Raw genomic sequence first — 24,545 nt, 5'->3', positions numbered from 1 at the left:
CAGGTCAGCCTTACATAAGTAAACAAAAATCTGTCAAAATTTTTAGAGACAACATAAAAGTCATGTCCACAATGCCTTCAGGCATTTTTTTTCTTTCTTTCAGTACTTCCACTTGTCTTACGATTTTAATGTTGGTGGTGAAATGTATATATCATTGCTTTTTAAAAATGCTGTAGAGCAGTTGGGGAGGCAATGTGTATGCTCTCCCCTTTTCTCTCTTTTTTACTGTCCATGCATATTCATTAAGGGATTTTGTAGACACCTGCTGGTTACTTTTCATGCTGTATCAGGTGCAAATGACCATGCCAGGATGATATAAAGGAGAATCCCAGGGCCCATCTAGAAAGGCGGAAAATGAAGGACCTGTCTCGCTTTTACTGGAGGTGTCCAAACAACATTTCTCATAAAAGTAAATTAATGCGGAGCAAACTGAGGATTTACCGAGGATTAAACCGCACCCTCCCCCTCCCTCCTCCCCCTCCTTCCAGCCCCCAATTTACCCCCTAAAACTTACTGAACAGTACTTTGGCGTCCATCGAGTCTCTCCTTGCGGTATTGTGGCATGAGAAAATCATTGTGAGGAGACTTTGTAAGAAGGAGCTTTTTGTTAAAGACTTTGTTAATGAAGGTATGCCTGTACAGTGAACCCTTGGTATCTGCTGGGGTTTGGTTCAGGGAACCTGATGGATGCCAAAATCCATGGATACTCGTCATACGGTGTACAGTGTTGTAGGAAAATGGTATATGTAAGATGGCAAAATCAAGATTTGATTTTTTTATTTTAAAAAATATATATTTTCAAGCTGTGAATGGTTAAATCCATGGATGCAGAATTCATGGTTATGGAGGGTGGATCCCTGGATGCAAGCCAGGAACTGATTTTGCTCAGTGATATTGCTAAGCAAATAAATAGCCAGTAGGTCAATGATAGAGTATGTGCTTTATACACAGAACCAGAACTTTCCAGTTTGTGTTTTTTCCATCTCCACTTAACAAGCCTCAGAAGAAGGCTTGCCTGAGACATTAAGATATTCATTACCCTTTCATATAGAACTGGTGTGGAAATTATGTGGTCTGCTACATAATTTATTGATTTGATTTATTTGAATTATATCTACTCTTTCCCGCAAGTGGTAGGATTCAAGGCAGCTTAGAGTATAAGTTAAAACAATGTGAAGCAGTGGGGTTGAAAAGCTTTCAAGACTCAGATCCACTAAAATATTACTTTTAAGCGATTAATTTAAAAAAGATTAGAAACATAAAACACACTACTTATTAAGAACATCACATCTATTGCATGTCTTTACCCCAATCTATGAAAGCTGAAGATTTAAATAGGAAGGACTTTGCCTATTCCCAATGAGCCTACTTCGGAACGCAATTCCTCTCCTGTGTCTTTACCAGACCAGCCTGAAGTGATGGCGGTTCAGAAAGAAAGATCCTAAAACTCATACAGGCTCATATGGAGAGAGCGCAGGGAGGGGGGGTCTTTCAAAAAAATCTGAACTTGCACTGTATGCCGTCTATTCTAGTTGAATGAATCTTCCCTTCTGTTCTTGGCTTTTCGCCTCAAATATATATGTTGTTATTGCAGGCCTTAAAGTCTTTTCTGACTTACAGTGAAACCAAAGTGACTGTATCTTGGCACATTTGACTTTTCCTTCCTCTGTGCCTGAAAGAATGTGGCTAGCTTGTCCAAGGTCAGCCAGTGGGTTTCCTTGGCCAAGTCAGAATTTGAACCCTGGTCACAATCATGTTTGCTTTTCATACATATGGTAGGTTTTATAAAATGTAATATAAACAAATCCACATACGAACATAGAACAAATTTGTTTTGTAGTTTTGAATTCTTGCCTTTAGCTTCATACAGGGTGGGCCAAAAGTCACAAAAGAGTTTCAATATTTTATTTTTTATTTATAATACCATAGCAGTATATATAGGAACAAAATTTGCATTAGGTGTGAAAAATCTTTGGGGGAAGGGGTTATAGCCCTCTGGGTTTTCTGGGCTGGTTCAGCCCAGAAAACCAGAGAGGACTGTGTAGCTTGCCTTCTCAGTAGTCCCAGGACAACTGAGGGGACGGTCCCCACAGGGCCCATACTAAATTAGACCTGAGTCTAATCCAGTACATAATTAATTTGGGACAAAGCAGGATTTTCCTGCTTTGTCCCAAATTAATTTGGTTTTATCGGAGACGTCGTTTGGACGTCTCCGATAAAATCGCGGGAGCTCCTGCGTTATGGGCCCTGTCTGGATGGATCTATTGTGAAGGCCAACAGTTTCTTCAGAGCTTGAATTTCTTGAATGATACATTTATTATCTTTATCTATCCAGCTGTCCATATACAAACAGAAGTAGTTAGAAGTTATCTGTTTTTTTCAGTACTGAAAACTATATTTTCTACATTTGCAACACTATAGCTAAGTAAGTTTAAAAAATCCCAGCTTTAAACAAGAATTCTAGATAGCAATTTAGTGGGGGAAAATTTGTACATGCCTTTAGCCATTAAAAGGATATAACTTCAAAGACTTGAGGATAAGCATACATATCCGCCACATGAAAATTGTTGATATAGTGTTACATAAACCCAAGTGCGGTTTTCTCATGAACTGTGGGAGTTCTGGTTCAGAGCCTTAATTTCTGTTGCTTTAGATTGTTCTTCTTTGAAGTATTCTTTTGTATACAATATCTGTATGTGAATTGCTGTGATTTTACTATAGAGATGATTGTAAACGTCTTATAAAATGTCTTTGCTTGGCTTGTTGTTTGGCTTCTTCAGTTACAATGTAAAATGGTAAATATTTAAAGAGAACCTGTATCATGTGGTTACGGATATCATAAAATAAAAATGAAGGATACTTATCTAACAATTTAAAATTTATTCATTTTGACTCTAATATAGGAAATTGTGTTATATAGTCAGCCCTCCATATCCACAGGTTCTGCATCCAAATAATTAATAAACCATAGCTCAAAAATATTTGGAAAAATATTCCAAAGAGCAGACCTTGATTTTGTCCCATGCAGAGCACTATGTTGATGTCTAGAGACAGCCCATTGTAACTTCCTACCATTTCACAGGCCCTCAGGCTATCTTCAGCATTCATTTGGGTTGTTCACTATATGAGGCTCCATTTTATTAAACTATTGTATGTAATAGGATGAGCATCCACAGAGTTTGGTATCCACAGTGGATAACGTAGAACAAAATCCCAGCAGATACCAAGGGCCAATTGACCTGAATGTTGGTCCATCTAGGATAGTGATGTGAAATCTGATTGTCTGCAATTCTCTAGGATTTCTGGCAGTAATCCTTATTCATCTCCTGTCCAAGAACAAATCAGGCACTTCTCTATATTCTGAAGTCAGATAAGTACAGGTGTGTTTGGGATGGTATGGCATTTTGTATAGTAAGAAAAACTTGAATGATGAGTGGCTTTTAAATTATTAGCTTCAAATATCAATGAATTCTGGCTCAGGTTTTTCACAGTTAAAACTCTGAAACAGAAATTACCACCATTTGAAATAATAATTATCACACCTTCTGGTTTTCTTCCCAAATGTTCATAGTTGTCCTTTTCCAAGGAGACCCTCAGGTTATAAGAGATATACGTCTTACTTGTATCTTATAGATGGAGCATGTTTATGGATACATGAAGATGAATTTGTATTGGAATACTATTTTAATCAGTTCCCCTGTGATCTGATACTTTGAGACTCATGACAAGTGACTAGATTTGAGGCATAGAAAAGACACGTCAATGTTATCTCATGAGACTATTTGACCTTCCAAACCATAGATCTTCTAGCATAGAGATAATAATGGGGGTACAACATTATTCAAGATCTTTTGTATTGACAGTCACTGCTTAAGCACAATTTGACACTCTTGCCACAATCGTAAGTCTCTCTCCAACTTGTTTTATTGGGCATCAGCTGCATGGGGAGAAGGAGGTCCCCTCTGCTGGTGATGGGCTCATTAGGTTAGGGGGATTAAGGCAAGGAGAGGTTACTTAGAGAAATACATAATTAGCTGATAGGAAGACAGGAAAGCTTAGAAAAGATCATGATGCTGGGGAAAATGGAAGGAAAAAGAGGCCGACCAAGGGCAAGATGGATGGATGGTATCCTTGAAGTGACTGGCTTGACCTTGAAGGAACTGGCAGCAGTGACTGCCAACAGGGAGATCTGACGTGGCGTGGTCCATGAGGTCATGAAGAGTCGGACGACTATGTGATTGAGCAGCAGCAGCTGATAGAGCATTCAGACCCTTTTTCCCTCCTTCCTGGAAGATGAAATATCAGGTACCAAGATCTATATCTCAGTGGGTGAAACTGTATAGTCTCTTCTCCAATCAAACAGAAGAATTCCAGAGTAGGATTCAGCACTGTATTAAAAGATATAACCTGAGATATAAACTGTCAAGTCTACCCTCCTCTGCTTGGAAACCCTTTCTGCTCATTCTGAATTGCACATTCTGTTGAACATCTGCATGGAATGCAAATATCGGCAAGATTAATTTTATTTTCTGAGATGGTATCTACTATGTTATTTGGGAATTGAAAATGTCTGGTGATGTTGATAGTTTTATTTCTTGCCCATCTCTCTTCATGGCTTGAGGCGAGTTACAGCATTACTAAAACATAAACAATCATAGAATCATAGAGTTGGAAGAGACCTCACGGGCCATCCAGTTCAACCCAATGCAAGAAGCAGGAACATCTCATTCAAAGCACCCCTGACAGATGGCCAACCAACCTTAAAAGTCTCCAAAGAAGGAGCCTCCACCACACTTCGGGGCAGAGAGTTCCACTGCCGAACAGCTCTCACAGTGAGGAAGTTCTTCACATAATCATTTTAAAACACTCCATAAAATAGGTAAAGTTAAAGGTTGTCCCTTGACATTAAGTCCAGTCATGTCCGACTCTGACGTTACCTTCCCGCCAGAGCGGTACCTATTGATCTACTCACATTCGCATGTTTTTGAACTGCTAGGTTGGCAAAAGCTGGGGCTAACAACGGGTGCTCACTCCGCTCCTTGGATTTGAACCTGCAACCTTTCAGTCTGCAAGTTCAGTGGCTTAGCGATTTAACACATTGCACCACCGGGGATCCCCACTCCATAAAATACATATACTAAAATACATATTAAAATACACAAAAGAAAAATTACATACAATGGAGTTTAAAATTCATCATTAAAACTTTCTGTGTAGGCCTTCCGGAAGAGATAGGTCTTCAGTTGTTGATATCTTCTAAACCTCTTCAAGTGAGACTAGAGTTGCTCTTTGAGCACTGTTTTTCACACCTTGGAATTGTCCTTTTTCATCAAGAATTGTTCGCTTGATAACTTTATAGCAAAGCAGGATTGAATAAATAAATGAATGAATGCTCTTGTTGAGGAATGAGTTCACAGATCTCATTCAGTGAGAGAAATGAAGATTCTTATCTTACTACACATCATGCTTTTCAATAATTAGTTCAAATATTTCACTGCAGAACACCTCATTTCTGAAGTTAAAGCCTCTCAATAGCTTGTCCACCGCATAAGCCTCATAAATAGGCTCTGTGACTTGATTCACACTCAGCATCTGGATTTCAAGGTCAGACAGTCCCCTTGGTACAGCGGATAAAGCACAACACTCAGCTCTTGCAGTGTGGGAGTCTGATAAAGCTCCGACAGTTATATGGAGACATGCTTCATGCTGTCCTTTGCTGTATCTGAACTGGTCAGCAAACTATGTTTAGTTAGACTACTAAAGAGAAGGGTGTGGGGAGACAGAGCAGGGCTAAATGTAAATGCACAGCATATTCCCAATCCTATAAATCATGTAAATGCGCAGCAAATTCCCAATCCTATAAATCATGGTTTGAAAGATCACTAATAAGACTGAAAGAATCCTGTATGTTTTCCTTTTCATTGACTTAGACAAACAACAATCACAGCACACTTACCCATTATAATACAATGCAAGGAAAGCTCATTTAGTCTTTATGAGTCTGGTAACTGATGGCCAATTAGTATTAAACCTGGAGAGTGGCCTTTGTTCCTACAACTAGTTGTCACACATGAAAAATGGGAAAGCATCAGTATTTTTAACTGTTTCTTTCACTGTGTTTATATGCTTTAAAAGTCTAAAAGAAGACTGGAGAACCTTTAGCCCTTTGACTATTGCTGGGCTACAGTTCTGCTTAACCCTAAGCCAACATAGACAGTGGTCTATGCCATAGCTACTTAAACTGTGGGTTATGACCCCATTTGGGGTCCCCTAACTGAATTTGGGGGTCACAAAAATGTGTACCTGGCCATCTAGTGGCTGTTTTAGACATTTTTCTTCTTCATTCGGTCAGTCGTTTCCGACTCTCAGTCCACGCCAGAGCTCCCTGTCGGCTATCTCCTTTCCCATTTCCTTCAAGTTCATACCACTCACTTCAATGATACCATCCATCCATCTTGCCCTTGGTCGGCCTCTCTTCCTTTTTCCTTCCATTTTCCCCAGCATTATGATCTTTTCCAAACTTTCCTGTCTTCTCATGTTGTGGCCAAAATATTTCAACTTTGCCTCCAATATCCTTCCCTCCAGTGAGCCACTGGGCATTATTTCCTGGAGGATGGATTGATTGGATCTTCTTGCGGTCCAAGGCACTCTCAGGATTTTCCTCCAGCACCAAAGTTCAAAAGCATCTATCTTCCTTTGCTCAGCCTTCCTTATGGTCCAGCTCTTGCATCCATAGGTTACTATGGGGAATACCATTGCTTTGACTATGCGGACCTTCGTTGCCAGTGTGATGTCTCTGCTCTTCACTATTTTGTCAAGGTTGGCCATTGCTCTCCTCCCAAGAAGTAAATGTCTTCTGACTTCCTGGCTGAGGTCTGCATCTGCAATGATCTTCGCGCCTAGAAATATAAAGTCTGTCACTGCCTCCATGTTTTCTCCCTCTATTTGCCAGTTATCAATAGGTGTGGTTGCCATGATCTTAGTTTTCTTGATGTTTAACTGCAGCCCGGCTTTTGCACTTTCTTCTTTCACCTTGGTGATAAGGCTCCTCAGCTCTTCCTCACTTTCAGCCATCAGAGTGGTAACATCTGCATACCTAAGGTTGTTAATGTTTCTTCCAGCAATTTTAATTCCGGCCTTGGAATTGTCAAGCCCCGCGCGTCGCATGATGTGTTCTGCGTACAAGTTGAATAGGTAGGGTGAAAGTATGCAGCCCTGCCATACTCCCTTCCCAATCTTGAACCAGTCTGTTGTTCCGTGGTCTGTTCTTTGTGGCTACTTGATCTTTATAGAGATTTCTCAGGAGACAGACAAGGTGACTTGGTATCCCCATACCACCAAGAACATGCCACAGTTTATTATGATCCACACAGTCGAAGACTTTAGAATAATCAATAAAGCAGAAATAGATGTTTTTCTGAAACTCCCTAGCTTCCTCCATTATCCAGCGGATATTGGCCATTTGGTCTCTCGTTCCTCTACCTTTTCTAAACCCAGCTTGGACATCTGGCAACTCTCACTCCATGTATTGCTGGAGTCTTCCTTGCAGGATCTTGAGCAGTTTTAGACACTTATATGAGCCTATTAGCAATTATATGCAGCAAACGCTTCAGCTGCCACTTGAGGCTGCAAACCAAGCATGTCAGCATGGCATGAAAAATGCTGAAGATGCTCTGTCTACTTCCTGCAGTATCAAATATTCAGGCAAGATTTAATTCTTTATTTAAAAGTCACATCTATGTCATTAGTATGCACATTTCATTTCATTTTTAATAAATGATAATATATGTATATCAAAGAATTGTTTTAAAATGAATTTTTGTATTATCAGTAAATGGTTGCGTTGTATACCCATTTTATATACCTACATACCTGGGGTTCCCTAAAATTTTCTCGGGTGAAAAAAGGTCGCAAATAGAAAAGGCCCTGGTCTATGCAATCCAGCAACATCTGGAGGGCCACATGCATCTTCTCTTGGGTTAAAGAATCACCAAGAGTCACATGCAACCACAGAAAGGCAGGGAAAACGTTTTTCTCCTTAAAATTGTATGCCATCCAAATTACTACTGTTTCTTAATGGGCTGAGGAAATAAGACTATTTTGATCATGTATTAGTTTATAATATTCAGGAAATGTTTACACACAATCATGTTAACATGAGCAATTAAAATTGATTAATGGTTAAATTTCATAATCTAGTTACGTTGCTGACCACACATGCTATTCATGTTATCATAAGATTGGCCCTGTATTTTAAAATAGTACACATAAACCTTACATTTCTAAATACAAAACAAGATGTTATCTGGCTCAGAATTGCACATTAAATGCAACTAGCAAATGGTTACATCACAGTGGCTTAAGATGCTGTTATTATTTAGACCCTAATCTATGTGATATAATTACAGGGCATATATTGCCCTGTGAAGCTATCTTGTGTACAAAATGTATAATCTTTTGGTTGATTATATGTGAAAGTTCTTTTCAGGTTTCTTAAACATTGGCCTTAACGCCTGAGTGATTCTGGAACTTGCCTCCAAAAATTGGATTAATGTGAACTCTGCATGAACATCAGCTATAGTGCTGCAATTTAGAAAACTATGATGGGTGTTGTAGTAGTTGGTGAAATTGGTTAGTTACTTCAATATTTACTTGGTCTTTATTTGCTATGTAGTTGTCTTTCCCACTGTTGCTATGGTTTAGCATTATTTCCTGGAGATAATATACACTATTTAAAGTCCCCACCTTCCTCTCCTATGAGTTTGGAAATGTTTAGCTGTGATCAGGACATTGGTCTGTTATCACCTTCCCTTCCTTCTTCATAGGATTTTCACTGGACTTGGATCCCAGAGAGCTTTTTCATTCAGTGGACCATAATATCTATTTTTATTCTTAGGAGTATTTTGTCACAGTGAAATTTCCTCATGTGGTTTTTGTTGGTGGAGGAAAAGGTGATACCTAATATGAGAGTGTATCTTTAAGAATGGACTAGTTAATAACAGTGATTCCCAAAATGTGTCAAAATAGAGTTGTTTTTGCCCTCTTCTTTTTAATCAAAGGGTTTGACAGAGCGGCAATGATGTCCCTTGGTCAGAAGTAACACTAGAATCACTATAGAGGGTGCTTCTTCAGTCTCCAGCCCTCCAGCTGTTTGGGACTCCAACTCCCAGAATTCCTGACCATTGGACATGCTAGCTAGGGCTTCTGGGAGTTGGAGGCACAAATACTTGGAGGACCACAGGTTAAAGTGGCCTGCTATAGAGTTATCTCAGCATGTCTAAATGCAACTAAAGATGTAACTGCCAAGTCTGCCCCCTCTCTGATTAGAAGCACTTTCTTCTCCTGCATTGAATAATTCATCCTGTTTTACATCTGCACTGAATAATAATTATTTTCTGACAGATTCACTGTAGAGTATCTGTGTTTTTCTATGATGTTAGTCAGGAGTTGAAGAAATCTGGTGATGATGAATGATATCATCTGAGAGTTTAATTCTAGACTTTGAATTATGGTGACTCATGAATGAGACCTCCAAGAGTCCCAGTCATCAACAGCCCTAATCAAGTCGTAAATCTAGGCAATGGCTTTTTTGATTGAAGCAATTCTCCTTAATGTAGTCTTCCTTTTCCATACTTGTTTCCACTTTAGCAAGCATATCCATCTTTTTCAGTGACATGGCCAAATGATAATATAGTCTCAGTGTGGTCATTTCTTTGCTTCTAGGGCTGGTTTGCTCTAGGACTTTTTAGCAGTTGATGGTATAAAACACCATCTTAGTGCCACATTTTAAATTTCCAAAAGCATATTTGATATATCTCTGATTTTCTATCAATCTGCTTTCTTCACTACCCCACTTTCACAACCATAGGCATACATTAGAAATACTATGACATGAATGACTCTGACTTTGGCATTTAATAATGTCTATAGTTCCTCCATAGTGACCTTTCAGGTCCCAGTCTTCTGACTACAGCTTCCACCTTGATTTGTGATTGAGCCGAGGTATTAAAAAAAATCTGAAATGTCCTCATCATCTCCTTAAAATTTATCAAAATTATCTGTGGTCATGAACAGAATTCCATGGGATCCCACAACTACAAGGAAGGGAGAATATTTTTGTACTTCTTCCTGAAAATCTGTTGTGAAGAGTTGGGAAAATCCTACAGCAAGCTAAAACAAAACCTGTAAAAAAATCAGCCTGTACTTGCCTTCCATTCACAGGATCTCCCATAATCATTTTTCTCATCAATGAGCACCCAAATTTGTTGTGTTATAAGTGCCATAACCCCAGACAATTCTACTCTTCAGGACGGAAGGCTCTTGTATTCAAAGGAGCCCTTCCTCTTTGAAAGTAGAGGGTCGGCTGTACAGTATTGATTCCTGTATCTTCAGAACTGGCATTCATGGTTTCATTTATTTATGTCTGATAAAATATGTCCTCTCTAGGCATATTCTAGGTCTTCCAGTGCACTTGTATGGGATTTATGTGTTGGAAATTCTTTATTTCAATTGGGTTCACTATTATCCACAGTTTTGCTTATCCACACAAAGTTTGAGAATGTATCCTTCATGGATACAGGGATCCTACTCTTCTCACAAGATGTAAAAGGGCTTCCTTATAACACTATGAAGGGAAGTAATGCTTCACTTCAAATATATAGTGGGGCTTGCTTATCACATAGAAGTCTTGTGATTCCTCCCCACCCACACCAACAAACATGGATTTATTAGAAAAAAAAGAGAAGCGAGCAACTGTGTAGGAACCAAGGGCATCACCCCCTTAAAGCGGGCCCACATACCTGTTTCCTTCTGCAGTCCCTTTCAAAATGTAGCATCACATATCTTCCATTTTGGGAAAGACTACAATGGCAAAAAAATATTTGGAAATAATTCAGGTTTCTGTATCGGTTTTGTGAGTGTGTGTGTATTTTTGTACTTATGGGTGGTTTTCTACATTATTTTGGAGCAAAACCTGCTCCAGAATCAGGTTGATTTTTCACAATTATGAGATTAGAGAACTTTCAGGGACTGTGAGGAGTTCCAAGGTCCTCAAAACTGGTTTCTAGGGCCACATGGGGTTTATGGGTATACTATGCTTATCCCAGCCTAAAGGTTACACAATCCAAAAATTTTACACCTATCCACACATCCTTGCATATACCCTAGACATATGCATCTGATAGGTCGTACTTGAATGTGTAGAGTGACTTTGCTGGATTGGGGTCATTTCTCCATCCACTAGTAAATATGCCACACTACTTTGACAATGTTTAGAAATGTTTCTTTTCAGAGCTCAGGTCAAGACAGAATAATGGATGTATTTTCAGAGAAATGAAGGTGCATTCCAGTTATCTCTGACATGCCTAACGTGTTATGTTATGTCTATCTTCACGATTAGAAAATATAAAATATGTGGTGCATAACTACAGAAATCTTCCCTGGTATGCAGATACAACTCTAATAACGAATGCAATTCTTTAGCTCCTTGGCTTTAGTCCATCCAACTTTTAACTTGCAATATGTCACATAAATCCAACAAAACAATACAACATCTGGTAAGAGTTTCCACATTTGTTTTTCTTTCCAATCAAGATCATGGCTGTTTCCAGCAGTTTCTCTCCTACAGTCATGTGCTGCATGCCCCAAAAGCCAACTTGGCAGCAATCCAGATATAATACTCCTGACTTTATTATCCTAGGCCAACTTTAAAAGGACAATAGCTGAAAATGTTGAAAATGTTTTTCAGTGGAAAGATACCTTCAGTAATGAAGTACCGGCACATTTCCTTCATTTTGTTTTGAAGAATGAGAGTACCTAGGCCACTCTTTGAAAAATGAATCAGATGCTTAAAGTCTCATAGGAGAAGAGGGGCTGGTCTACTTTCCATGCCTGTCAAGATAAACCATGGCTGTGAAATCACTTTTGCATGTTATGTTCCAAGAAACAATATAAAAATATTGTACTATATCTCATGTTTTATTTTGTAAAACTTGGCTCTCAAGAGTTTAATTTCTTGTATCTGGAATGCAATTGAAAATATTTCCCCCATATTCTACCCTCATTTGTGCATCATGTTATAGATTTGGACCCAATTGGAATATAAATCTCTTACTGGCCTAAATCTGAGACTAATCCTTTTCATAGCTTTTGTAGAAAATCAATTTCCTCTGAGTAGTGTCAAAGTTTTTGAGGTCAGTTTGGTTTGGAAGTGTTCCCAGTTCACTTTTGCAATAAGGTCTTTCTGTGGTGCAAATTCATTGTTGTGCTTGAACATCCAACCTATATGAAGATGGCTGGTGTTCTTTATGTCTTTTTCTCATAGAATGAGAAGGAGAGATATACAGTGGACCCTCCACATTTACTAGGGTTATGGACGTGAAAGTGGGAAAGCAGCAGGTCTCTGGGAATCTCTAGGTCCTCCAGCGTGTTTCTGTGGTCAATGTCCACTGGAATTTGACCACACAGAATTTTGTTTGAGGGCTATACATGTCTAGATGTTTTTCTAAGAATCTAGGTTTTGTAGCATGATTCTATGGTCATCTTTAGTAGAAGTTTTGGAGAGCACATATTCATCAAATCAGTGAATAATCAAATCCACAAAAGTTAAACCCACAAATGTGGGGGGCTGACTGTATATTCTAAACTTTATCAATTAAGAGTTTCAAAGTTCCAATAACATTTTAAAATTTAAAAGAGAAGTGGCTTGTTATGGAACAAGTGTTAGATAGATGTTATAAAAGAGATGAATAGGACAACTACTATCTTCTTTTGAGAATAATTATCTTCTGGACATCACTTAATGCAGTATTTCTAAACAGAAAGTCGTGTTCAGCAGCTGCTGGAAAAAAGTACTGGTTTTGAACTATCCAGTATACAGAGATTTGATGAAATTGGATGTGTCCATGAACTACCATTTTGTTAATCAATTTATTAATATTTTAAGGTAATGAAATCTCATCCTCTTATCAGTTATTCATGGATAAGTCATTGACTTGAGTGGTACTTCTGCATACACAACTGTGTATGAGATGGCCTTATCTGTTAAGGGAAAGACTAATTCTTTGGTTCCACTGGGATTCAGTATCCTTTATGTCTTACAGCCCAGTCTGCATACTATTCCACATTTTGCTAAGCCCATTTCATCCATGACCTCTTTTGCAGCTCTGATGCAATTCAGAGGAAAGTGGAAATAAATCTTTGGCTTGAAACAAGGTGCATCACCTTGGCACACCTTAATTCAGAATGGAAATGGGATGTTTCCACTTTTATCACTTAATATGGCATATTTCATCCAGTACAATGCAATTATGTAAATAGTAAGATAAGAGTCAGCATGGCGCAGTAGTTTGAATTATTGTCTAGGCACCAGGGAGACCAAGGTTCAAATCCCTGGCTTAAGGCCTGGAAATCTAGGCAGACCTGTAGCCCGGGGGGTGGGGGGGTGGGGGGGTGGGGTTCAACACCCCCCCTGAAAATTTTCAGGTTAAAAAAAAACCTGATTTACTCATGAATTTTAACTGGTTAACCAAATCCCCATGCAAAGTCTATGAGATGCAAAAAATTAAAAGTCCCTCAAGCAGATTTTGACAGGCATGTAGCCGGGGTGTGTGTGTAAGGGGTCAAACCCTCCCCCCCAATTTTCACCCCCCCCCCCAAATTTTCTGGCTATGGCCCTGGATAAAGGTATGCATTACCAATAAAATGATTTGATGTGAAATGTAATGCAAGATGGTGGTGGCCACAAAAAGGTTGGTGGGAAGCCATACCTCTTCATCTTACCTTCCCATCAGCCTTTTCATGGCCACTGGGATTCAGTATCCTTTCCAAGGTCAGCTTTCAGCCTTAGAGGAAGGCAAGGGCAAATGAACAAATTCTCTCAAGAAAGTCCCATTATAGATTTGCCTTTGGATTGCCATAATGACTTAAGGATACACAGTAACGAATAGTAAGCCATTTGTTAGTACTTTTGTACTTATGCTTCTGACATAAGTACTGTACTCCCACTCACCTTCAGAAATATAGTAAATTATTTCACTCCTGTATCTCCATTGTCATCACAACAGTGGTAAATTATGTTATAACTACCTTGTTATTAATGTGTGTAGATAAACATAAAGTGTCACTGTTTGTTTGGATTCTCTAGTTTTGACTAAAGAGCATATTCAGAAAAAAACACTCATCTAAGATGTTTCTGTTCTTAAGAAGTATCTGCAGTTATTTTAAGCAGCCAAGGGACACAATAGCTAATTTATCAGCTTTGAATTGTTCTGATTCCTCAGTGTTGAATTTGAAATGTATTGATTATAAATCCTGTCATTTTTCATTCTTCCTGCTTTGAGTGTGCACATGCATATGTGGAGCTATTTTCAAAGTATATTGAAGATTTCCTTTGTCAGTTCATAACCATGGAAAATGGAGTGGAACAAGTGTTTGAAATATTTCTGTGTATCATGTCCTGACCTGTTTGTCAGGCTGTGTTAAATATAGTAATGGGTGGGTGAGGCCTTTGGCCTTTTGTATGTCTAAGCAACTTTCTTTGAAAGAGAAACTTTTTAAAACCTCTCTCTCTCTGTATGTGAAATCGGTGCATGATAATCTTTTTGTGCTCGGATAATCCTGTACTCAGCATTGTTTATAAGCCTGCATCTTATTTATATTACATTTCTGGCTTCTTCATTTATAAGAAAAACTCATTCCCCCAGCCTGCCTGACCAAAGATTCAGGGAAGAGGTATTAATAATGTGGTGAGAGAGAAGAGATAGTGCTGCATGAAAGGTAATATAACGTATGAACGTATGAGTCCAGGAATCTCTCTTTAAATTGTCTCTATTTAGTTGAGTGTAGTGACAGATATGCGTGTATAGGCTCAATAAAATATTAGTTCAATCCAGGGCTTTTCTGCACTGATACTAAACATTGGGCTCACCATGGCCCTAACACATGATGTACAACCGCTTTAGCAGTGAAAGTGCTAATTTTAGGTTTTAATGTACTACACCAAAATTCACATCTTGCTCTGCATTTTGGTCTGTTGCTGTGTTTTGGTGTAGGTGTACAATCTTGATTGGCATGGCTTCAGGGGATGGATGAAGGACAAGTTGCTGGGTGACCCAAGTTGCTATTTTAAAAAAATGTCCAGGGCTACTTGCTGGGGGAGGGTATGCTTTGTTGCATTAGAGGTCCCTTTAGTGCAATGGTTCTCAACTTGGGGTCCCCAGATGTTTTTGGCCTACATCTCCCAGAAATCCCAGCCAGCTTACCAACTGTTAAGATTTCTGGGAGTTGAAGGCCAAAAACATCTGGGGACCCCAGGTTGAGAACCACTGCGTTAGTGTTTTGTGGATACCACAATCCCTGCTCAGAATGGGGGCTGATCAGTTTATTCAGCAATAAGCAAGTGGAAGATCACTTCTCCCCGCTTTGCCTGGGATGTCTCCCATCTCATCTGCTGCAGCTACAGCCACCACTACCACCATGACCTCCTTGCCAGGTGCCACTCTCTTCTTGCTCTTGAGAGACAGAATGGCCATCACAGGCTTAAAGGCTGGTGGTAGCACTTATATCCCATGGTGACAACCTCACGTGTTTCTTAACTTTTCTAAGTTCTTAGAAATTGAACAGGAAACAAGTAGCAGGCCAAACAGAAAAAAATGAAACAGAAAAGATGCTTCACAATGTTTAATCCAAAGAAAGTATTCCCTTCTCATGTTTTTTCCCGTCCACCCACCTACTTGGGCTTCAGCTAGTTTTGTATTTACTCCAGCATAGTGCTCCATTGAATGTAATGCACACCTCAACTTTGAAGGTATGTATTACCAATAAAATGATTTGATGTGAAATGTAATGCAAGATGGTGGTGGCCACAAAAAGGCTGGTGGGAAGCCATACCTCTCCGTCTTACCTTCCCATCAGCCTTTTCATGGCCACCAGTGCCTCTCCCTTCTCTGTCCCCGGCTGGGATCTCATGCTTAACAGTGCAGACAGGTTTAGTTAGGTACGCGATTCTAACATGCCATCGAATCTAATGCACATCCCAATTTTAGTGATGTAATTTAGCCAAAAAAGGTGAGTGTTAGACTTGAGTAAATATGAATAATTCTTTCAACAGTTCTCTTGTCTCATTTTGGGCAGCCAAGTTGAGCTTTTTTTCTAATTGAACCTACATGCTTATCTTTTGTTTCTCCCAAGATAAAACCTAGCTTCTTGTACAAGGGCATGCTAAATTCTGAACATTCACAGTGTTCAACTTCACATAATTAACCTCAAGGTGTTTAAAAGTTCAGTGGGCTCAGGTAGCACAGATAGCATTTCTTGCTGTTTGGGAGATTCTGTCAATGATGAAGTGCAGTTTCAGGTAGTGTTTGTGAAAGTTGACTTGTGATTGACATCCCACATGAAAAGGAGAAGTACAAGTCATACCATATATTATATGTATCGATCTGTTTTAAATAATACTGCTAACAATATCCCACCTGTCTCTTAATGATTCCATCTTCCTCCTGATAATATCTCACCAAAGAAGCCTCAGAGGATGGTGGGGAAAAGAGAAAGGCCTTTGAGAAAAGGACCTTAGAGATTTAAAGGGAGAAAGGGTCCTTCAAATAACCTGGATCTAAGCCATATATGTCTTTATAGGTCAAAACTAGCACTTTGACTTGTGTCCAGAAATGGAACTTCAAAATTAGTCCAATTTAAAAGTTGAATCCACCCTCTCATCCTGAGAGAAAAACAAAGGTGAATGTCCTCTGAACAGATCTTGCCAAGAAAACCTCACTTTAGGGTTGCCATAAGTCAGAAACGTCTTGAAGGCACGCAACAAGCAAAATCATGCCTTAACAAATGCCAGATGTCTATCTATGGGTAGTACATCTTTGCAAGATTTCATGGCTTTTGGGCTTCCTGAGAGATCTGAAATCTCATGGGAGCAATGAAGACCTTCTTTTGCAAGATTTGAAGCAGACTTGTATAGGCTTGCCTAACGTGTCCCAGTCCATCTTAAGTTGGCCAGACAACCAGAAGGAGTCAATTCCATATTGTTCTGCAGAAAACCTGGCAATCTTATGATAAACAAAGGAATTTTGTTGTCAGTTCTTTGATTTTGACATTCTCGTGGACCAATGTAGATGAAATCAGATCAGATCCCAGGCCAGGAAACAGTTTTGAGGAAAAAATTAAAAAGTAATATTAACACTTTAGAAATTGTAGGAATCTCAGGCTGGGTATTATTTAACAGGTTTTTAGAACCATATACAGTAATATGTAACATGAATTTCAGAATTAAAAGACTTTTTAGTCTAGAATGAGAGATGATGGTATGATAAATGTCTATACTGCCCTCCTCCATAAAATTATATTTGGGCCTTAATTTTGTGATGGCTGCAGGTACAGCTGTACAGAAAACCATCCTCTTTTCTTATTGTTAGTGTTTTAAAACTGCAACTAGATAATGTTATTTGATGTATAGCCTGGTATTATCACACCAAAGCAATCTGACTGAAATATATACTGTGCTAAGCAATGAATTGGACTAATACTCTGATACTGAATTTAGAAGAAATGAGATGGTGAAATTATGTTCAGAGTCTATATTTTGTAGAGATTCTTGTGGGAATACCTGATTCTTGTAGGAGCACTAGGGGAAAATATTAGGATGCCTTGTTTAAATGTAAGAGATCAAAGGATGATAATATTGAATTGTATGTTTCAGTTGGCCTATACATATTTAGTTTATCGGCTATGAGAATAAGTTAGATTTTATTATCAATAAGACATAATGTATCAAAACAAATGCTGACTCTGGATAGAAAAATGTCCGTTTTGATTCATCTCTGTCTCCATGAATATTCTTATCTGTACTTTCTCAGATGTTCACAGAAATGTGTGCATTTCTCCTAAAATTATATGCATTTTTGTAAGTTATTTCCTGTTATTCGTTGCATTGTTTCTTATAATTTTGCATATGAGTGTGTGTGTGCTTTCTTCTAATACAAAACTATTGTACTTCTTGGTGGGAGAATTTTAACAAAGTATCTGAGGTAACTAAAATTTTGCAGTCTGGGTGCAGTTTTGTTTGTTTATTAGTTCAAGAGGTGAAAATCCACTAAATTTGTAAGATAATTCATCCCTGTTTCCTAATAGGAAAACCTACAATAAAATCAGTGTGGGCAATATAGCATCATAATGCACATTTCTTAAGTTTTATGTTTGAATTGCCACTCTAGTCTGCGTAATATTTATTGTACACCATCCTGGAACCTATGAGAATAAAGAAAAAAACATACATTTTGATAAATAATTAAAATGAGGAAAATGCCAGGTTTTGCCTTCTTACAAAAGTGTTTATCAGTAAAAAGGAATTTTCCCCCAGGGACCCTTAGCTTAACTATTCCAAAATATTTCTGCAGATGAAGAAGAGGTGTTCTTTCTACTTTTGAATGTCATTTTCGCAAAGCTTTCAGGTGTCTGAAGCAGATAATAGTAGCTGCAAAGAAGTGTCCTGCAAGGATCAAACATGTTCCTTGTTCCTGTCTGAGGCCTTGAAACTGTCAAGTTGATAAGATGGCGTGGAATTGGCATCCTGTGTTTTTAGAGTAAGCATCAGCTGGCTGTTTATCTCAACAGTGTTTACACTGGCAGTTGCATACTTAAAGGAGAACAATTACATTTTTTTTTACTTCTTCTTCAAGGCCCGTGAACTTTCTATTGCTTGTCAAAAACCAAACACATTTGTCAGAGAAGAACTTTGATCATCATGAAAAGATTGACATTTTAGTGCCAGAAACTGAACAAACTATTGCTGTTTCTCACCAAGACATCAAATTTACACCTTTTTTGGACTAAAAAAAAGAGCTGTCATTTTCAGGCATAGGGGTATGTGACATTCCATATATATCCATAAGATGTAAAATGCGTGCTTTCATGAAAAATGACACAGTTGTGATATAAGTCACTCTGCGTTATATACGAATATTAGTCAGTTGCACATATATATACACAGGTAATGTCACATGCCCCTGATACCTGGCAATGGTGATTATTAGTTTGTAAATTATGTAAATGTGGTGCTTTTATGAGGAAAAACATGAATGTTGCGAAAGATTTCTCTATGTTGCTGCACTGTAGTAGTCTCAAGCTGGATCTACACTGCCATATAATGCAGTTCAAAGCAGATAATCAGGATTTTATATGGCAGTGTAGAGCCAGCCACAAAGAACTGTAGCACCAAGCACCAGAAGTTAAGGTTGTTCTTCATAACTGTTCAGAAAATGCTACTATGTGGCATTTGCTCTCCAGATGTCTTTGACTTCAATTCCTCCTTTCCCAACAAGTATGACCAGCTACAAAGAATTACAAAAGTAATTGTCTGAAACATCCCTGGGGAGACCCAAAAGTGTCTTCATTCCTGTTCAAGAGCTGAGGAGAAGTGACCCTCCTTAACTATTTCAGCAGTTATCTTCTTGTAGAACAATGGTTCTCAACCTTTCTAATGCCCTAACCCCTTAATCCAGTTCCTCATGTTGTTGTGACCCCAACAATAAAATTATTTTCATTGCTACTTCATAACTGTATTTTGCTACTATTATGAGTCGTAATGTAAATGCAGGATGCTTTTTTGTTCACTGGACAAAATTTGGCACAAATACCCAATACGCCCAAATTTGAATACTGGTGGGATTGGGGGGGGGGGTGATTTTATCATTTGGAAGTTGTAGTTGCTGGGATTTATAGTTCACCTACAATCAAAGAGCATCCTGAACCCCACCAATGACAGAATTGGGGAAAATTTACCACACAGAACCCCCATGACCAACAGAAAATACTCGTCTTTGGCGACCCCTTTGACATCCCCCTCACGACCCCCACAGGGGTCCTGACCTCCAGGTTGAGAAATGCTGTTGGAGAAGATAATAAGCTGTTTCCAAATGTTCCCATCCTTTCACAGAATGCATTCCCCTATCCACAACAGGACTCCTTTTATGGTGGAAACTCCATCAAAACTGTCCTTCTTTTGCTCCTGAAAAAGTGTTTTCATCCTGATTCTATGTTGATTGTTGGGGGGACGCTAAGACAACCCGACATCTGTTTTGGTTTTATTTCATTTTAACTTTTCCATATGCTCTGACTGGTTCCTATTCAGATTTTCCCTGCAAGGATTTTTGCTCTCACAAAGGATGAATAAAAATGTTTAAAAATATATTAGGTGTAGCTAAATCTATACCTAATATATCTTTCTGCATATGGAAGAGAGAAGCTCTTGAATGGATGAATGGATGAATGGGAGAATATGGGAAAGTTTTATCTGTCATTCTTTCTATTCACTGCAACAACTTTTTGGGGTATAGAATGTTGACCAGATGTCTTTACGAACAGTTTATTTTTCTTTAATAAGGTACATGTTCACTGTTTCATAATTTTACATGTTTAAGACATTGGATTAAGTATATGATAAATATATCTTTTCTCCCTTTTAGATTACAGAACTTTGTGGTGCTAAACGTGTGGGTTATTTTGGTCGAACTCAATTTTATGTCGCTCTGAAGCTAATAGCTGCTGCACAATCTGGTCTACCAATACGAATAGAGAGCATTCAGAATGGTAATCCACAAGATGAAACTAATTTAATTTCTGGAATTGATTGTATTTTTATTGGATTTATGCCCCACCTTTCTCCTAAACTTGTATTTAAGGTGACATTATATTTAATTACATTTAATTATTTTTAAATATTTATAATGCCTAAAGTGGAAATATACTGTAATTAACTGTACAATACAATTGGTAATATAATTTAATTTTATAGAACCATAAACTTTGAAAGCAACAGCATTAACATAAAAAGTAGGAACAAATATAATGAGAATTTAAAAGAGCTATCAGCCAATAAATAAATATAACTGGAACCATTGTAAAAATGTAACAACCCAGTAGAATCTGTATAAGAAAACACAATAGAAAACAAGTTTTTATAGACTTTTAAAAGATTTGCAATCATGTTCTCAGAGCCTGGAAAGTTATATTTAGAAAGGAATTGTTAACTTTACTTTGTTCAGTTTAGTCTATTACTCAGTTTTCTGTTTGCTTGTACATTACTTTTTGCATTGCTTATCACATTTCCATGAGGAGCCCCCAGTGGCGCAATGGGTTAAACCTTTGTGCCGGCAAAACTGCTGACCTGAAGGTTGGGTTGCTGATCTGAAGGTTGCTGGTTCGAATCTGAGGAGAGCGCAGATGAGCTTCTTCTGTCAGCTCCAGCTCTCCATGAGGAGACATGAGAAAAGCTTCCGACAAGGTTGATAAAACATCAAAACATCCAGGCGTCCCCTGGGCAACATCCTTGTAGACAGCCAATTCTCTCACACTAGAAATGACTTCCAGTTTCTCAAGTCGCTCCTGACATGAAAAAAACCACATTTCCATTACTTTCATATTTTTAAAATAAAGTAAGAAAATGAGGTTTTGAATGAATGGATTTAATGATATATATGATTTAAGTTTTATATTGCTTTTTAAACTGTATTATTAATTGATTTATATGTACTGTGATGTTTTTATAATTATGTTTTAGGCATTAAATTTTGCCAATTTTGTGAGCCGCCCTGAGTCCCCTCGGGTGAGAAGGGCGGGGTATAAATCCTGTAAATAAATTTAAATTGAGGTGGGAAAGGGAATCTTCTTAAAATGGTTCTAAAGTATTCCCCCATCCCCAAGTAATATATAATTGTTATTTGTTACATTAGAAGAATTAGCAATGTTACTCATTGTTACATTATCTCCTGAAATTATTATTACTTTGTGCCACTGTTATAGAAGTAAGGGGCAATGTTATTACATGTAATGTGTTACTTTCAAGCTGTGGAGATACCCAAGAATACTAATCTTACTAATATCTTGATATTAATACTAATATCTCAGTATTAGAATATTTATTTGTATATAAGCAAACATATATACAGTAGAGTCTCACTTATCCAACACTCGCTTATCCAACGTTCTGGATTATCCAACGCATTTTTGTAGTCGATGTTTTCAATATATCGTGATATTTTGGTGCTAAATTCGTAAATACAGTAATTACTACATAGCATTACTGTATATTGAACTACTTTTTCTGTCAAATTTGTTTTATAACATGATGTTTTGGTGCTTAATTTGTAAAATCATAACCTAATTTGATGTTTAATAGGCGTTTCCTTAATCCCTCCTTATTATCCAATGTTCTGCCGGCCCATTTATGTTGGATAAGTGAGACTCTACTGTATGAGGATATTTTGAATAACAATTTTATTATCTACTAATATTTCTTTAACATTAATGAAAATGTATTATAAGTCTTTATGTGGTGCTATGAGAAACATATTTTAATATACAGTACTATTGTTTCACTAAAAGTTATGTTATTGTGTTTTCTTACTTAAGAATTGCCTTTGCCTCGATTTATGGCCTTGAAAACAGATAGTGAAACAAGGTACAGTCATCAGACAGAAGCCCCGGGAACTAAATTTCAGATTCCTCATGCAACACTTGAAAAAAACTGCTTCAGAAGGTTGGATGAAGGAGAGAAGCAGGTACAGATTCTTTGTAGTACAGTAATTATACCATAAAATAAATCTGATTTGTTATGACCTTTTTTGCAATTGGAACAAACAAACAAATAAATATATTCTGGTGTGGTATATCTTTTTAATTTTTAAAAAATGAAATTCTGAGTTTGGTCTTTTGAAATGTATATAAGATCAATTTGAGAACTGATCAGATCCCATACCTGTTGCAGCTTTTAAAAATAGAAAACCATTTGTTTTATGAAATGTCAACACTGGGAAGGTTGAAAGACAGATTTGTCTTCTATGTGTATCTTAAACCAGTTATGTGGACATCACTTGCTCAACAAGTGATGTCCATATAACTGGTTGGGCAAGTAAAACATGCTAGCAATTGGCAAATACTGAATGTTCTTCCATGTCCATTGTCAAATGTAGTCAGACTTTTTCTAATACTATAATAATCTCTCCACATTTTTTTGGGATTGGGGCATAGGGTTTCCACAAAAGTAGAAAAACCACAAATATCAATAAAGCTCACAAATGCTATTTTACAACATGAACATTTTTCTAGGCATCTGCCGATCTTCCAATGTAATTCTATGGTCAACTACTGATGGAAATTAAAAGAGTCACTTTGGAAGAATTTACAAGTGTCTACTCTAGAGAGAATGTATTTTTTCAGTCAACTACAAATGTAGAAAGATGACTGTATTTAAATCACAGTGCCGCTGGACTCACCAGAATTCTGTTGTCCTGTAGCATCTTTTATTTCTTTTATCTTCAAGCAAGAAACACAGTCTCCCCCCATGTCTCCCATTGGCTCACCCCCTGCTTCTCCATCCAGCTACCAACGGATGCCCCTGAGTTACGGCTATGGCATATTGAGAAGTGGAGTGGAGCAGCAGCAAGGAGGTAGGAAGAGGCATCTTTTGCAGAATCAGGCCGTTTATTCTTTGAGATAATTGCATCCTTTTTCAAAGGAACTCCCTCAGATTCATGTTTTCTTTTTATACAATCTTGATTTTCATTAGAGTTATTTAAATTATTTAACATTATGTTTTGTACTCAAATTCCTACCATACATATCTTGCATCATGCTATTATCATTACATTTAAAAACCCAAACTTTATCAACATCAGCAGTTGTTCATTTATTTTGAATTCATCTCTTCCCCAGTCTATACAGTTAAATGAATTTGAGGGTGAACTTATACCTAAGGAACTGTACATGTTCCTTTGGACAGAGTGAGTTTCTCACTTGTTTTTCTTGTCATAGGATGGGATGCAGAATTTTATTTTTATTTTTTGTGTGGCTGAGTTCAAAAAGCATCTAATCTTCACCACAGCAGTGAGAGGGTACCAATACAATGTAGAGCAGGACACCAATAGCCTAGGCATGTAACTTCCTGTTTTGAAGCCTAGATGTGGAACCAAAGCCAGACAATCATGTACTTTGAAACAGCAACCATTCAACAAAAGCATCAAGAAGCTTCTAAGTTATGTCTTCCCCAGGATATGGAAGTGGTAATTGAAGGTTTCTGCTTTAGTGCCTGTACCAGCTAATCATATCATTGAATCATAGAGAATTTCCATGTTGAAGGGCCTCTGTTTCTAAAATCCCACAGCTGTTGTGGCCATTGGCCATGTTTGCTGTGGGTTCTGGGAATTGTATCTTCCAAAATGCAATTTCTCTCAATTCTGTGTGTAGTCACAGCTTCGGATCCATGCATACACTTAGAGTAGTCCTTTAACCCTGGTAATCTTGTGTATATTATCTGATAGCAGCATTGTTAACACAAGTCTCTTCACCTCCCCATCCCTACTTCCACTGTGTACAAAAACAGAATGTGCTCACATTTTCCTTTGACTAAAATAGAATATTTCAGTACATCTCCAACTTGATACTACATAACCACTCTTCCACTAAATAAATGGAAGACTCAAACCAACAGAACACCTGAATTCTTAAAATCATTCTTGTTTCCAAAAAAACCTCACTTGAGT

The 24,545-nt window shown here is 37.9% G+C and overlaps 1 protein-coding gene across 6 annotated transcripts in view; it reads left to right on the top strand.

Moving 5' to 3' along the window:
- reps2 (RALBP1 associated Eps domain containing 2) overlaps positions 1–24,545 on the top strand; it is a 97,277-nt gene that overhangs the window by 12,844 nt on the left and 59,888 nt on the right. For 5 of the 6 annotated variants that reach the window (XR_010004277.1, XM_008107266.3, XM_062975232.1 and 2 more), the window contains exons 2-4: positions 20,472–20,595; positions 22,417–22,565; positions 23,327–23,453. Coding sequence is in view for 5 of the 6 variants with exons in the window: in XM_008107266.3 (XP_008105473.2) it covers positions 20,472–20,595; positions 22,417–22,565; positions 23,327–23,453 (400 nt within the window). In the remaining variant the exon portion in view is untranslated. Of the gene's footprint in view, positions 1–18,462; positions 18,591–20,471; positions 20,596–22,416; positions 22,566–23,326; positions 23,454–24,545 lie in introns of those variants that run through there. The other variant, XM_008107267.3, reaches the window with a different exon arrangement.

The sequence above is a fragment of the Anolis carolinensis genome, chromosome 3 (assembly GCF_035594765.1).
Source record: "Anolis carolinensis isolate JA03-04 chromosome 3, rAnoCar3.1.pri, whole genome shotgun sequence".
Lineage (NCBI taxonomy): Eukaryota > Metazoa > Chordata > Lepidosauria > Squamata > Dactyloidae > Anolis > Anolis carolinensis.
The sequence above is the reverse complement of the archived record's forward strand: the minus strand, read 5'-3'. Positions and strand labels throughout refer to the sequence as shown.